Below are 17715 nucleotides of genomic sequence, written 5' to 3' on the forward strand. Positions count from 1 at the left end.
ATTTTGTAAAGGATAATGGCAATTACTATAGTTATAATTAGCTATCTGGATTTTTAAAAATTCTGGTCTAATTTTTTTAACCTACAAATGTGAAATTGTAACTGGGCTAAGATATGGAATGGGTTAGGTTTGAAATGCAGTTATGTCATTGGTATGATAGACATTTATGTTTTTGTTTTTAAGGACATACAAAGATTAATACATGAGCAAATTTATTTTCATTAGAAAAATAATTTTTAAGGTACTTACTAGTTTAAAAAGAAGCCATGTATGGCAAACATTTTCCATTGGAGTTCAATATATTAAGTCACTATATTCCTGTCACATTGGTGAAGCAACATTTTGAATGTATGGCTTACTCTTTTAAAATGACATTTTAAATGTTAGGTAGAGTGCAGAAAAATTGAACCTTAGATCAACTTTCCAAGATGTCGAGCTAGAAGCTATAACTAGTGGAGAAAGAAAGAGTCTAGGTTGCCAATTTCTGTCGTTAGGACAGACCCAGGAAGGCCAAATAGGTCATTCTGCTGGTAGGTATTCTGAACAAACACCGTGTCAGACAGCAGAACACAAGCTACCACGTGGGGCTTGAGGGTTAAGGTTTTAATAATTTAAGTCAGAATGACAAAACTTAAGGGACTGACTTGAATGAAAGATGGAGAGATAAGGAATTAGTATGTAGATTAGAGATATTATTCTTACGGCAACTTATTGTAATTGCACATTGAGATTGGTGTAACTAAAAGTTCTTTTGTTTCCCAAGTGCATTGAGTACCACTATTAATTCTATTCAGTTGGCAAACTTTAATTGTAATTCGTGCCATTAAAATGTGAGATCTACTATCTATTGTGTGTTCTTGATGGTTAGAAGGGTTAGTGGTGGAAGAGATACAGAAGGAAGAGTGCCCTCTCTAGAAGTAAGAGTCACTGAGATTAAACAAGAAAGGGAGTTCATCTTGGAATAGATACAGAAGTGCTTAAACTTAGATTTGGCTAGATTTGGGTGGAAGTAATTATGCAGTGCCATGAGGTAGCCAGAAAATGCTGGAACAGAGACTTGTATGGTCTTCGGTTCTAGTATAGTATGATGGTATCCAAATATGTAAGAGACTTTTCATCCAAGAATTCATGTGAATACTGTGCACGGAATGAAAACTATAGAAACCAATGGGTATACTCTTGTATTCAAGTTGCATAATGTTTCCTATTTGTTATATTTGAGTGTGTGATAAGTTTTTAGGTGAATTAAGTCCCCACTTAACATTTGTAAGTTTTTTCAACTGCGACTTGAAGCAAAACTACATATAACAAAACCAATTTTTTTGTTCTCATCATCATTACAATGGAATGATGTTGAATGAAACAACATTATTCAGGGACCTGCTGTATGTTTTTTTGCCTAAAATCACAGTTTGCGAGAACGATCAGTGGCATTAAGTGAGGACTTTCTGTACACCTTACAGGCTTCAAGACCCATGAGCTCCCTTAAGCTGTCTCCTAGATTAGAATCAACAGGGAACTAGGAATTAATTTCTCCTGGATAGTCAAAGCATTGGAATTAAGTGGTTGATAATTGCATTTACCTTTTCTTAGTTACCAGCAGGATCTAGGGCCTTGTAAGATTGGAGAAAAAGGAAACTGTCATTTACTGAGTGCTTTCTATGTGCATATTTATAGGCACATAGCTTAGCAAAATATCTGGGTGAATTCATTATACAAATTTGTATCTGAATTCTCAGAGGACCCAGGTGTTTAGTTGGAAGAGGAACTAAATCTGTCTTTCTAAGTTCTGGACTCCTAGCTTGAGAACAATGACATAGTCTCATGCTTCCAGCAGACATTTCTTTAGCCTCCTGCTTTAAGAACACCTATGTGAAAGCTGTTTGCTTCATAGAGAACCCAGAGCACAGGTGGGGTGGTTCAGAAGTGATGCTATCAGCTATTTAAATAGGTGCATGACATATTTTGGTTGCTTTAGGAAATTGTAGGACCATTGAACAGATACTAAATGCTTAGTAATAAGTACAGAGTGCTCTGGGATTTCTTGCTCTCTTGAACACGTGTTTTATAGTTAGGGAAGATAGGACATATTTATATGTAAAATATTAAATAACCGCCTATCATGCTAACACATAGATTAAAGATACCATATGCAGAATGGTGGAGACAGACTTTTAGGGAGCAAAGTCTGTCTATACCATTCTCCTTGAGGAGAACCAAAAAAAAAAAAGTTATCTATAGTGGTATGGAAAAGCTTCAAAAAGGTGGTAGGAACTAAAGTTGACAAATACTTATTGGATCCCTACCATGCATGTTCTGCCATGCTAGATACTGCAGATGTGTGGTAGAAGAGATCATCCTCATTTATGCCATCTCTGCATAGTATACCTACTGCTGTGGCGTTGCTGCATTATTTATTGTATGTCTTCATTGCCTTTGTATCCTCAGTACTTTGCATATGACAAGCACTCAGTAAATGTTGAATGCATGATGAACAAGAGGCAGTCTCATATAATCTAGTAGGATAAGTACACAAATGATTTTGCTATGTAGTAGAGTAAGAAGTTCAGGGTTATTTGGATATTTCAGATGAGATAGGGCACATTCAGGATGGTACAGCTGTAGACTATTTGGATATTTCAAAGGCAGGAGTAATCACGTATCTTAGAAAATGATTAGGAAAAGAATTTACTGATGAGATTATATTTGAGATTAGCATTGAACACACTGTGAGTAAACTTGTTTTAGCAGTGGGAATAACATCCACAGCATGGGATAGATTTAGGAATGGCCTACTATATCAAGACAGGAGAAACCTGTTAGGCTGTTAATATTGATTTCAGCAAGAAGTACAGTCTTCACATTTCTGAGAGATTTATTTCAAGATCATTGCCACTTTCCAAGTTTAAGAACACAGCTATAGAATAACATTTTCCGCCATAAAACATCTGTTTTTGTTTTTTTTTGGTGAAAACTATCACTTCATTATAATCTTATTTTATCTTCACTTTTGGTACCACCTGTTGGCTTTCTTTCCATAGGTATGTCTCATACACAGAGAGAGCTAATATTTATTGAGTATTATTTACTGTGTATCAGATACGATTTTAAGTATTTATGTGAATTAACTCATTTAACCTTCACAACAGCTCCATGAGAGGTTAAGGAATTTGCTCAAGGTTACATGGATAGTAAGTAGTAGAGCCAGGATTATATTACTTTGTAAGAGTAACTATGTGAACATGAGCTGAAAACATCAGTTTCTTTGAAACCTGAATGCCATAACCCTAGAAAGCCATTTGTACATAGTAGAAGCTACCAGTGTTAAATCCACAGATGCCAAGAATCTGTTGAATTAAGACATTGTGATAGAATGTATTCATTCTAATAATTATGTATTTATTGGGTGCCTACAATGAATGAGGTATTATTTCAAGATATAAGTAAGAATATGGCAAACAACAAATGTCCTGTTTTTATGGAGCGAGAGAGAGAGGGAATGTTACTACTACTGCAGTAGTCCAGGAAAAAAAAAAAAAAATAGGATGACTTGGACTAGTGGAGGTGTTGAGAAGTGATCAGATTTGGGACATTTTGTAGATAGAGCTAATGGGACTGGATGATGTAGGAGTGAAAGAAAGGGATCAAGAATGATTTCTGAGCTTTCAGACCTGCAAACCTTTGTGAATGAGTGCCACTAATCTAGAGCAGAAATTTAGGTTGAGGAATGTAGAGTGTACTTGGGAGATCCACACAGCTGTTCCACAGGTAGAGATTCTGTGGCGCTCCTCTAAAGATCCAGCCAGATGTTGAGACTCTCAGCTGATTTGAGCACAGCAGCCACTTCTCATAGTTGTTGAAGCCACTTAGCTCCATCCATGTTTCTTGTCTCATGCATTCTTAGCACATAGAAGGCAAAGCCTGTTCCTCCTTCAGGTGTATAACTTGTCCTTATTTTCATATATCTTGTCATTCTCTCAGACAGAACTATTGTAACATTTATACCCACCTTGACTCCCCACCACTGCCACCACCAGACACCTGGCTAAGTCTCATATGTTGTTTAATTCATATACTAACTTCTATCCCCTCCAGGAAAATTTTTCTGCTCCCAGACTCATTCTATTCCCAAGTCTGAGTTAGTTCTTACAAGCACTCAAACACTTTGTGTCTACTGCATGTAAACACCTTGGTCATAGCACTTATGTATTTTTAAGTAGTCTTTTGTATCTCTAGAACAAGAGAAGGGAAAGTATTCTTGGTGAGGAGTTAGATATGAGTAGTAAAGGACAGATTTGAGGAAAGGAATAGAGAAAGAAGAAATAAGATTATAAATCAGATATGTAGTATGTAAACAGAGTAAAATGTCCATTAAGGTTAGAAAACATCTTTGGGTCTTGACAGAATTTTAATACTATAGAACAGTGGTTCTCAACCCTGACTGCACCCATAGAAACACCTAGGGAATTTTTAAAATTCTGCTGCCATGATTGCCCAAAATCACAATGGCTGGAGAGGAGACCCAGACATAAAAGTTCCCTGGATGATGCAAACATTATTAACTACCATTAAAAAAATGGAAAATGATATTGTTTGCAAAAAGGACATTGAAATAGGAGTCAAGAAATTGGATCATTGTCTTTATGCCTCATTACTTGTGATCTTGAGCAAGTCACTTAATGCCTAAAGTGAGTTCTTTATCTGTAACCTACTTGGATAATATCTGGAGTCTTTTCTATTCTAAAATACTTTCAATTTAATGAAGAAAATTGCATAAGGAAATCATTTTACAGGGATCATTAACCAGCTAAGTGCAAGACAGGTTGAAGGTAAGAAGCCATTGAGATAGAGCACCATTTAGAACTGTTGCCCTTTTTAGTATGGGCATGCCAGTGAGTTCCTAGAGGAAGCTGGCTGCTTTGCAAATGGAAAAGGGGACACTTTGAGGCATCAATTAAGGACTACTCTCTCCTACCCCCATAAAGATTTTAGAGGACTTTAAGTATGAATATTCAGGGATTTGGTTGCTATGATTTTATTTTTTTCATGTAACTTAGTATTTTTTGTTTTTAGTAAAATATTGAATAAAGAATGACATATTTTGCCATAAGTGTTTAAGGGATGTGCTGTTAATCAGTTTGTGCAGTGAAAATAATTAGTGGAATAATTTCTTAGATCATATTCTTTAAGGGTTTCTGAAAAATGATCAATAAAGAATTTGTGTTGACTGTCTAACACCCTGCCAGATAAGAGGCAGGAATCTATTTAGAATGTGTTCGTATAGTCCTCCTAATATTGTATTATTCGTAATTAGCAGTTGTTAGATTGAAAGAAAAATTTGACTCAGAATTATAACCTTTTAAACTTTTTTAAAAAATTTGTTATTTTATTCTTTGTAAAAAGGTGATAACCCTCTTTATAAGATGATTATAAGAAGGAAGTGAGATGAAGTAGTATAGTGCTTTGTTGAGAAGTGCCCGATAAATTTTAATTTTACTGTCCCCCCCGGTCACCTGCTCATACAGAACTCATTTATACATATTTTTGCCTGTTTTCATTTTTTTATGCCAAGAAACTCCTTGAGTTCTTCCCATTTTTCTTTTTTTTCTTTTTTTCAGCTGTATGTCCTATTCTTGGCATAATATTTTAGAGATGTTTTTCTGTGATTGTTTCTAATTATACTAGTGAGAAGTTAGATTTTTTTTTTTCCCCTTGATCCTATTCAGTTGTGATAGTTTAACTCAAGCAACTCAAAGTTAATGACTTGGTATATTTAGTTTCCCAAAAACAGATCTTTATATATACCTATCCAGTGCCATTAATTCTTTATGTTTTAAAGAAATTCAGTTTTTAAAATAAATTTAAAGTAACAGTTATTGAGTATTCAGGGGTTGATGATCCAATTTGAAGTGATGTACTCTTTTTTGATCTTTTTGTACTACTTCAGCAAAATGAAACTTAGACTTTTTGAAATTGTTAGCTGTTTTTGTGAAGATTAATTTTCGAAAGCTAAAATTAAACACTGAAAGTAAGTTACTTTATTCCATATGGTCTCTGTCCAGTTTTATCACTAAAATCAATTCAAGGATGCCAACCCCTAATTGACCAAATAGCCTTACCATTCTTGTTTTCTTCTCCAGATTTTTTTTTGCTGATGTTCAGATAACTTCTAATCTCTAAAATATTCCTGAAATTATAAATTTTTATGATACAGCATAGAATAATATATATGTGGAGACTTGAAGGAGTCAAATCTCAGTGAGCCTTTTGTAGGGCTCAACGATTATTAAAAGGGGGACAAAGGTGCACTAGATTTTTGAAAAATGTATGCTTGTTTATGGTGGTGAATGTGTAGAGAGGGTGAAAAGTAAAGGAAAAGTAAAACAAGAAAGAAAACTGATAGGTATGAAGATGAGAAAAAAGAAAATGGAGGGAAGAGAGCAAGACGTGGAGATTTAGAAAAAAGGTTGAAAGCAGCGGGAAAATACATTAGAGGTGTTGCAATTAGTAGGCACTCACAGGGGTGCTAATCCAGAGTTCTATTGGGCTCCCATAGTGCTGCTATTAAGGAGCTAAGAGATCTAAATTCTAGTCCTAGTTCTTTGTGTTGCCCTGGAGAAGTCAGTTAACTTATATGAGGCTCAGTTTCCTTATCTGTCTGGGAAACGGGAACTAGGTGATCTTTAAGATCCCTTCCGGCTCTAAAATTGTTTGACATTATCTTGGTGGTCAGTAACTGTGAGAAACACATTCCTAAGGAAAATTTGCAGCTATAGCTGACTTCAGGACAGCATGTTTAGGGAGTAGGATGTAAGCTCCCTGAGGGTAGGGGCCTTTTCTGTTGTGTTCACTGCTGTATCCCCAGCAGCTAGCACAATGCTTGTTACATAGTAGGCATTCATTAAATGTTTGTTGAATGAATGATGTGAAAAGTATCATGTTGATGGTTATGAGCACACCTAGAAAGCCTTAAAGAAAAATGGTGTGCTTTAGGGAGGGAAAAGACAGATTTCTTCAGAAGAAATCTTAAGCAGGCTGATTTTTAATCTCTTATTCTTCCTTATTTTGTCCCAGATTCAGAGAAAGTGGCTACAGCTAGTGGCATTCTCATAGTCACAAAACTTACGGTGATTGTAGACATACATAACAGTGTACATGTAATCTAGGCCAGTTCCCTTAAAGTATCTTACAGAAAGGCAGAACCAAGCTTGGGTCTTCATGAAACTTGAGTGAAAAGTATATACGTAGAATATATTAGCTGTATTGAATTAGATTGATTGGATTCATTCAGTTGAGAGGCAAAGTTAGGCTACAAGCAGAGATACAGGCTGCCAAATTTAAAATAACAATCAGTGAGATACTCGCTAACCCCTCCTATCCCTAGGTTGGAAGGTGAAACATTATTATGCCAAAAGATAAAATCACCTTAAGTCCCTAGCACTGAAGTCATCTATTTACTGATTAGCTCTCACTCTATCTTATCCCTTTTATTTAATCTCTAGTTCAGAATAAGTTTGGTTGATGAAGCAGACTAGAAATAGAAAGCACTAAAAAGTGTGGGTCAGGAAGATAGAGGAAAGGAGGAGGAATTTGTAGACAGATATGACAGCGTAAGTGATAGCTGTACTTCTTGACTTTGAAGCATAAAAGGAAACAAAATAAACGTATGCTGTCTATGATAATTATCCTGGATTATTAAAAAAATTATAGTTCCTATAATCGGAATAAAAACTCTGGAAATATACATTTTTTTAAAAAAAGTTTATCCAAAGAATTTTTTTTTGTTTTGTTTTGTATTGTATCGGAATGATAAAACTCTTAGTAGTCTTTAAAAAAATAAATAAACCTATTAGAATGTATAGTCCATCCCCACACCTGGCTCCAGGGGTACTAGATAAATATAGGGCCATTATATTTTGACATATTTTTAAATGTTTTAAAATTTTGTCTTTTATAGCTATATCAGTTTGAGTTTTTTTAACAGTTGCTGGCATTTTATGTTGGGGTTGTAAAAATAATAATGTTGAGAAATATGTATAAATAGTAAATTGGCTTTTTCTAAAATATATTTTTAAAGGATCACATAAAATTAAAAGTACTTCAGCAAAGTGGGGTTAAATGTCTTTCTGTATACATCAGTTGTGAATAAAGACATAAAAACACATGATTGCAAAATTTCATAATGGCCTCTTTGTATATACACATGTACATATGTGCAAATAGGCCTTTAAGAAAATTTTGGAGCAATATCTATTCATAATATTGTAACTTATTTGTTAGTCATTGATATACTTTATAATGAAATTGAAATATGAAAAATAGGAATATGAAAGAAATATCCATTCGTAATATTAAATTTCAGACTAGAACATAATTTTTTGTTAAAATCAGAGTTTATTTGGAATGAATCAAATATATCCATTTAAAATTTGCGTACTATGTTAGGTCATTAAAAGTGTCTTAAATTGCCAACTCCAGAAGATGGATAACAATTTCATTCCTGATGGCAATGAATTTCCTTCTTCTGAATTTTTTTATTAGGTGCACTAGGCCTTCCAATGAGGGGGATGAGCAACAATACCCCTCAGTTAAATCGCAGCTTATCACAAGGCACTCAGTTACCGAGCCACGTCACGCCAACAACAGGGGTACCAACAATGTCACTTCACACGCCTCCATCTCCAAGCAGGTATTTATTAATGGACCAGAATATTTTTCAAAATGTATCTTGGTAGAGTAAGCAAACTTTTAATTTTTTAATAGGGTAATTAATTATTTGATTTTCTGGTTCAGTGCCTTTCACTGAGGAAGAAAATACCTATGCTCTTTTTATTTCAGTGCAAATTGTTAAGTACAATACAAGTGGTTTTTATACTGCAGCTCTCATACTGGTTGTCAGTGGGGTGGATATCAAGGGTTAATCACTTCCTGGGGAGCTTTTTCAAAAGGCATCTATGTCTTCCTCAAAGAAATATGTGCAATTTAAAATTCCTCCCCAGATGATTGTGATCATTGCTCCCTCACCACGCATCCATTGCTCTAATGAGCATAAAGTAAAACAGATGACATAGACTATACATTTAGTATGCAGAGGACAAAACGATATGCCTTTGAAATGAAATGATTCTAAATATGTGTGTGAAATACGTTATATTTTATGTCACAGTCACACCAGTAGTTCTCTTATCTTAGATACCATGTCAGTTGCACTATAATTTGCCCTTTCTTGTTTATTTACTTTTTCTTTTCAAAGAGCTAGAATGACTAAAGAATTAATAAAAATTAGAACTGCAATTTGAAAGTATATTTGAGATTCTAGGGTTGGACCAATTGATTATTTATAGAGAATTTTAATGAGTGATTGTAGAGAGCTTATTTAGTATAATGGACTTCTTTTTCAGGGGTATTTTGCCTATGAATCCTAGGAATATGATGAACCACTCCCAGGTTGGTCAGGGCATTGGAATTCCTAGCAGGACAAATAGCATGAGCAGTTCAGGGTTAGGTAGCCCCAACAGAAGCTCGCCAAGCATAATATGTATGCCAAAGCAGCAGCCTTCTCGACAGCCTTTTACTGTGAACAGGTAAGATGTTTATTGATACTGTGTATAATTGTCTTTCTGGGTATACTCAGATTTGCCTTTTAATATTTTCACTTTGTTCTTGAGGTGTAGCTTCTCTTTAATAAGTGTGTTTCATCATGCATTTATGTCCAAAGATTCTGTTACCCATCACAAAACAATACGTTTTCTTGAAAATCAGGTTGATTTTGGAAAGCACATTAAAACTTTTTGTTGTTGTTGTTGTTGTTGTTGTTAGAAAAGGATTGTTCTTGGATTCGCCACCAGACAGATTTTAGTTGATATGTCCTCTTTCTATAAAATAAGTTGATCACCTGTGTGGTAAGAGTTTTAGGCTTATGAATAGAACTGGAGACATGTGTGACTGTTACTACTTTGCTTTAGTTATACTTTGAATACCTTCTCAAGTAAGATTTGGTTTTGTGCATTGGAGACTTACCAACCAAAGACTTTTTAAGATCACATCTATAGTATTTGAAAACCGTATCATGTTTAGGGATTCAAAACAAAAAGATGGGTTTTTGTACTTTTTCACTTCTCTTTGCATAGTCTGTTGCATATACTTTGCAAATAAGAGGAGTTACTCGTTTTGTTAGATTTTCAAGCTGTTAGGGTAATTTGTATGAGAATTATGTCTGAAATACAACACTTTCTTGCAAAAGTAGTATTTAAGCTTGATTGCCTACATGTATATGTATAATTTTTAAATGGAGAAATGTAGGGGCAAAATGACCTTGATCTAGTTGTTATTATCATACCTATTTGGTTCACTTTCTTCTGTCTAGTAACATCTGAATTAAAATAGGTTTAGCACATTTACTGTCTAATCTTCATTCCATAAACTCCGGGTTTTGCTTTTATTTAGATATCTATAATTTTACTGCTCTTTTAAATTTTAAAAAAGTTATTTGTGAAGAGTTATCAAAATTCTCATCTCCTTGATAGCTTTCTAACCTTATATCTTTATCGTAACTTTATCCTGTCTTTGTACATTCTCATAGCATTGGGCATTGAATGTATATTTAAAATTTTACCTTTCAGTATTTTTTCACATTTTGTTTTTAAAATATACTTTGCTTAAATTGTCAATGTAACATGGATCTCTAAAACCCTGCTTATTTCTACTATTGGCAGATTGTATTTATTATAAATTGTTTTCATCTCGAGCACTTATTCCATGTTTGATGGTACCTGTAATAGCATCAGCAATTCTAATATGCTATTAAACAGAAATTTCCATTGACTTTCTGGCTCTTCTCTAGAGTGTTTGTTGTTTTGTCAGCTGCATGTTTTATCCAAAAATTGTTTCGCTATAGGTTTATAGATTTAGTCAAAACCCAAAAACCCCTGTCATCTTCATACAGATTAACCCCACTTACAACATTGATACACTAAGTACCTTTTATCAGAAGAATATATGACGTTAAAGACATGTAGTTTCACTATAGAATCTGCATTAACAATTCCTATTGACACTCTTAATTATTTGGCCTTGCTCTAAGTTCAGCCTTATTTTTTTTTTCTTCACATGCTTAGTCTTTTACAAAAAAGGGAGGGAGGCATTTGTAACTATTTACGAAATACCAGTTGTGCGTTAATTTAAAATTGGGGACACTATAGACTGTGTTTTCTTTTAAGTATATGAAAGATAAACTATATTTAGATAAGAATGATGTATTTTTGAGCACTGAATTCAGTTTTAAAACGCACCATTCGGTTCAGGTCAACTACATATTTATTGATAGTCTGTTGTGTCTTCCTGAACACTAAAGGGCAGAGGACGCAGGGAGGAGTTTGACATGGGAGGCATGTGACATAAACTCTGTCCATGAGGAGTTTATATTCTAGTTGGGAAAGATGGATACTGTATGAGAGAAGATCTGTTATGAAAAGTAGTAATTGCAAGCTTTACCAATAAAGAATAAAAACAACTATTTAGCAAGAATAATCTTAACACTAACCTGCACATTTTTGAGGTTAGGTAATTCAGGTATCCAGTAAGTTGACTCTTCAAGTACACAAAATGTGCCCTGAATCTGTTTTCCTCAAGGTTCATATATAAATTCTTGAGATTTTGTTTTTTAACTAATCTGCTTAAATTGTTCTGGTTCTCATTTGTTCATGGAAGGACTTTAGAGAAGTTTTCAAGTAAAAATAAAGAATAGATTCAGAAAAATAATACTAGTGTTGGTTTTGAAACATATTGTTATTTTATATGAAGAGACCAAAAATATACACTTCTGTTTTTCTTCATCTAAAAGTTAGTGTTCTTACTGTATATCTAAAACTATTTTCTATGTACCCAGTATGTCTGGATTTGGAATGAACAGGAATCAGGCATTTGGAATGAATAACTCCTTATCAAGTAACATTTTTAATGGAACAGGTAAGCTTATTCTGGAGCTAGTACCCTACAAAAAATATGATAGATTTATGAAATATAAAGCAATTCAACACACTGGTCTTTAAATACTGTAGGATTTTTTTATTGTGCTAGATGGTAGATTTTAATTCAGTGAGAAATAGGAATAGAATTCAATACAGTGAATAGTTGAGAGATATGTAAATATATGTATTTTTTACTTGGCATGGTAACATAGTAATTTGTGTTATAACATCAGGATTATTTCCTTAACACCTAGAGAAAGCCTACACATTAACTTAGTTCGTATTTATGCCTCAAAATATTTTACTTCATAGCTTTTACTGTCCTCAGCCCTGCAACTGTGAGAACTATAGCTTAGACTACGTTGGGTGGTATGACATTCTGGCTGTGGAGATCCAAATTGAAGAGAACCTTTAAAATTGTGTAGAACACTTACATTTTTTCTTAATAGTTTTAATAATACTAATGTTGGCATTTAACCTTTATGAATTGTTGATCCAGTTTTAAGTATAAAATTTAGTTACATGGAAAACCAACTCTGATTTTGACAGTAAAAAATTCCTGCAGTCTTTTGGTTTATTTCTTTTATCAACTGCTTCAGATAGAAGAGAACAGGAAGCTTTGTTGCTATTTTGCTTTAGGTTTTACCCTCTCCACCCTACAGACCCTTTCCTGAGAAAGGAAATAAAGGATGTTATGATCATAGGAGCAAAAATGAACAGCATAATTGGGAGAGAATTAAATGTAAAGGAAGTGAAAGGTAAAAGAATGCTCACTGAAATGGAGCGTTTGTAGAGGCAAGAGAAGATTTAATGAGGAAATGTCATTTGTAGCTATCAGCTTTTAATTTCTAAATGTTAATGTATGCTCAGCAGCACAGATTAATCACACAAGATTAAAAGCTTTGAAAAAAGATTCCAAATTTTAGCATTTGTAAGTGGTAGCTTGTGTTCAAGATGTAGTATGAAATAGTATATTCCATTGTTTCTAAAATGTACATTTCTTCATACTTTAATGTCTTTGAAATCAGGCTGCATCTGTATATCGTAATTTAGTTGTAGTTTTTTTTTCCTAAATGTGACGTAAAGTAACAAGTAAAGATGTCTGACAGTGCCATCTTAGATTCTGCATTATGGTTTTATACAGTGCTATAAAATGAGAATTATTTTTTTAATTCTGTTTTAACTAAGCGTATTTTATGCTAGGAAAATGCCCAGTTCTTTCCTAAAAATATAGATTGGGGGTTGATTAACTTTTTTAGGTTAAAACATAGTCTCAAATAATATATGGCAAATTTAAATTCCATCTTGGAGGACCTAAAGATATGTATTAGAAGTTAATATATATTCAAAATGTATAATTAATTTATAATCAAAGAATTTGATAAATTATAAATTGAAGGATATACATTGTTAATTTCTATTGTCTTATTCAATGATAATGTTTTAATTCAAAGTTCTTAAACTGCAGAAATAAATTTATAAACTGCAGTTTTTGTAAACAGCAGGTATGAATGATTTATCCTTTACCCTTGTAATTTGAAATTGTCACCTGTCTTTGAATGTTAATAAATTAATGGTGTCTGTTGTTTTTCTGTCAACAAAGTAATCTTGAGATAACATTTGCTGTTTGAGATTCTTACAATTGTGAAATGTGGAGAAAACTAAAAATTGGGAAATGGCAAAATAAACTGAAAATGGTGAAACAAAAATTAAAGAAAAGCTATAGCACAGGCTAAAAGGAAGGTAGAAAGTTTTCTTCAAAAATTAAGAACACAAGGTTATAAGAATACTAAAAAGTTAAGAAATTGAGATGATTAAAATAGACAAAGTAGAGAAGTTGGGTTAAATTTTAATTTTTAAAGGAAGCCAGCTGATTGTTTTAACTTAAAATGAACAAAAAATACATTTAATTTATCCTATATATATTTATTGAGCGCCTACTGTGTAATAGGTAATATAAACTTCTGGGCTTTGTATCATGTTTCTATATTTCCAACCCATTTACCATATATGGGAACCCTACTGCTACCCTTTTGTACCGCACCCATGTGCACACACATTTGTATATGAACGCAATCAATTACAGGTGGAAGTCCTCAGGGCTTCTGCGTCACTGCCTGTGCCTCAGCTATCTTTCTGGCCATTTGCAGGAGGCACTATCATTGTCACTATTTGTGTGTAACTGAAGCTTCAAGCATTCTAGATATAACCTCCATCTGAGCATAATGAAAAGACCAGTTATATCATAACAATCTCCCTCTTGTTAGCTCACAAGCTATAATTTTAGGTTACCATCTTCCATGGGAGAAATATGTGCTTTTTCTTCTCTTTGTTGTATCTGTAGGATTTGGGGGTTTTTATTATGCTGGTTGCGTATTGCTTTGCTAAATTGTTCATGAAATTCTTTGACATGAAATCAATCTGCAAGTATCTTTTGAGCAGCTACATATACCTAGTACAGTGCCGTGCATTATTTAGGAAGAAAGCACAATCATTTCTAATTATATTATGGTTGGTTTTTATAATCTCTTAAAAATATTTGTAGAATCAGTAACCAGTGTTCTTTCTTATTATTTAGACGGAAGTGAAAATGTGACAGGATTGGACCTTTCAGATTTCCCAGCATTAGCAGACCGAAACAGAAGGGAAGGAAGTGGTAACCCAACTCCATTAATAAACCCCTTGGCTGGAAGAGCTCCTTATGGTAATTAAGCTTTTTAATGATGACCAGTGAGAAGTTTCCATTGTATGTGCGCACACACATGCATTTACATGTACACATATACATATGTTTGTGTGTGTATACACATATGTTTGCATTTTCTAATCAGGTTAGTGTAATTTTTTCAGAATTGATATATTAAAAGTGATTTTTCTTCCCAGAATACCATGGTAGCAAAGTTAAATGGGAAAACTTTGTACAAAAACCCAAGAGGAAGTCCTCATTGGTATTCAGAAGTTACTTTCTTCTGTTATCCCTGCCTTAGTTTACCTTAGGTGATTTATTTTTGTGGTCTGCCTTTTCTCTCCTTAATTGATCACACATTTTTTCAAAAGAATATATTCCTGGTGATTAATAATGACTGACTATACATTGAAGATGTTTTTCTGAGCCACGGTTTCTCAACCTCCACACCGTTGACATTTGGGCCAGGTAATTCTTTGTAGAGAGGAGATGTGGGGGGGCTGTGGTGTTTATATAGAATGCTAAGCAACATTCCTGGCCTTGGCCTACAAGATGCCAGTAGCACTCTCTGTTTCTAACCCCCACAGCCTCTATTGTGACAGACACAAATGTTTTCAGACATTGGCGGATGTCACCTGGGGAAAAAAAATTGCCCCCTGTTGAAAACCATTGCTCATGGGTCATGTATAGCTTATGCAGACTGTTGATCTCCATTAATATCCTTCATCACCCTTTTTCACTGTCTCTAATAGATAAGAGATTTGGCTAATCAGGGATAAGCAGAAATAAAGGAGGGGAAACATATGCAATAAAAATGTAACAATTTGGGCATGAAAATTCTGTGACAGCAATGTGGCTATGCTGTTTTTATCACATAGTTTTTTTCTTTTGGGAAAACCTGATAGAGACCAGTAACAAAATGGTGAATTTAAAAGAATCAGTTCATCCATTATTTTAAGATAGAATTAATATTTGATCACGTTTTCAACCAAGAAGGATTTCTGTGCCATTCAGATATGAATACAAATAACAGTATATGAAGAAGGGGAAAATGTATTGTTTATATTCTGAAGTTTCCAAATTAGTCTCCCCAAAATTAAAAAAAAAAAAATGATCTGCCCTGGAAGTTGAGTACCTAGCTACTTGATTCTCAGTTCAGACTCTAATGTTTTTAACCTTTCCTCATAGGTCCATTTTTTCATCCCTTTAATCATTCCCGTTGCTCTCCTTGGACCATCTCTAGTTTCTCCATATCGTTCTTGAATTGTGGAGCCCCAAACTGGATATTGTTCTCCAATAAGGGCCTGACTAATGCCAAGTATAGTGGGAGGATTATTTCCCAGTTCTTGCATGTTTTACATCTATAACATGGAGTCCAAGAAAATCTGAAATAATATGGAGTTGTTTTATAATTGATTGCAATTTGCTCACTCTGTAAGTCACTTTCAAGTAGAATACTGACATATTCTTTTAAATTTTATTTTGTTCATTTGTATTTGACAGTTAACTGGTATTTATATCTAGTCAAATATTTAAATAAAACAAGCTTTTAAACCAAAATTGTTAATAATTAATCCAATATCAAATTAAATTTTTAAGCACCTACGCATGACAGTAGATGTACAAGATTACTATTGATTTCCCTTGTATTATTTTGTATGTTGAGTTATTAATCAGTAAATGAAAATTTAGTTCTTCATTGTTACCCTGGATACTAATTTTTTGAAGTATGCTTTCATAGCATTAAAAAAAAGAAACCTTTTGGTTAACTTTATAATCTGTATCATAAGTATCAATTGCAATTCTCCGGATTATTTTCATTACATAGTTGGAATGGTAACAAAACCAGCAAATGAACAATCCCAGGACTTCTCAATACACAATGAAGATTTTCCAGCATTACCAGGCTCCAGTTATAAAGATCCAACATCAAGTAATGATGACAGTAAATCTGTAAGTAACTGAGAACTATGTGAGTGAGTGATGTAGTTTTTCCCTTCAGATTTCTCTTATATTAACAGTTACTTACTAAATACTATTACAAAACTGTTTTATCTTGATTTCTGTAATAATCTAACTTCTGAAGAATGTGGAAAAGCTTTATAACTTAGAAGATAGCCTATTTTTTTCCTATTTCATATAGGTTTGCAAATTTCTGTTGAACTTCTCAGAGTTAATTTAGACTTTTATTGTAGTCCCTGTCAGCTGGATCCCATGAAGTTTGATAATATAGCCTTCTAAGGAGCTGTGTTTTTCTTGAGTAAGTTTTCTCCTTGAAGAATTTATACACATTTTTATACCTGTGTTGATTCAGCCAACTCAGCTTCTTCTTTCTGACTTAACAAATATGTTTATTTCTTCCACATTTCACTGAAAATAGCTTTTCTGTGTGTGTGATGGGAGTTTATATATTATTAAAATAATTGATAAAGAAGATTGGTAAGAATTAGAATAAGTACAAAGTTTTAAAGCTTATATGTTCTAACTTATCTTCAAAGTAGCTTTGGTGATTTTAGGTAATGTACTATATTTAGTTTCTCTTTTACATGAAAGCATTGAGGAGTGTAACTTCAAGTGTATCCCAAAGCATAAAGACCTGAGAAAGAGATAGATTTTTTTTTCTGTGACTGAAGATCTGAGATAAATAAGAATATTTTCCCTTGATTTCTTTTTCTTTAAATACTCAAATGTGGATGATATAGGATTTATTTGTATACCATGGAACAATGATGGAAACAATTTTCTATAGAACTTGAAAAACAGGTAATAATTTACTACCAATTTAAATATAATAAAGAATAAATAGCAAGGTATTAATATGTGAACTTTAATTTGTATACTTAACAAATTTTAATGTCACATTTAATTTTTTTCATGCTAGAATTTGAATACATCTGGCAAGACAACTTCAAGTACAGATGGACCCAAATTCCCTGGAGATAAAAGTTCAACAACACAAAATAATAACCAGCAGAAAAAAGGGATCCAGGTGTTACCTGATGGTGGGACTCTAGAATCTATGTCAAAGATATTATAGAATGCTTTTTTTTTTTTTTTTAA

At 33.4% G+C, this 17715-nt stretch overlaps 1 protein-coding gene across 1 annotated transcript in view; it reads left to right on the forward strand.

Moving 5' to 3' along the window:
* The window catches only part of CNOT2 (CCR4-NOT transcription complex subunit 2), a 104344-nt gene that overhangs the window by 69979 nt on the left and 16650 nt on the right, over positions 1 to 17715 (forward strand). The window contains exons 5-10 of the mRNA XM_023226513.3: positions 8542 to 8689; positions 9402 to 9584; positions 11888 to 11967; positions 14548 to 14673; positions 16484 to 16608; positions 17537 to 17657. Coding sequence (XP_023082281.1) covers positions 8542 to 8689; positions 9402 to 9584; positions 11888 to 11967; positions 14548 to 14673; positions 16484 to 16608; positions 17537 to 17657 — 783 coding nt within the window. The remainder of the gene's footprint in view (positions 1 to 8541; positions 8690 to 9401; positions 9585 to 11887; positions 11968 to 14547; positions 14674 to 16483; positions 16609 to 17536; positions 17658 to 17715) is intronic.

Source organism: Piliocolobus tephrosceles, chromosome 10 (genome assembly GCF_002776525.5).
Source record: "Piliocolobus tephrosceles isolate RC106 chromosome 10, ASM277652v3, whole genome shotgun sequence".
NCBI classification, from domain to species: Eukaryota; Metazoa; Chordata; class Mammalia; order Primates; family Cercopithecidae; genus Piliocolobus; species Piliocolobus tephrosceles.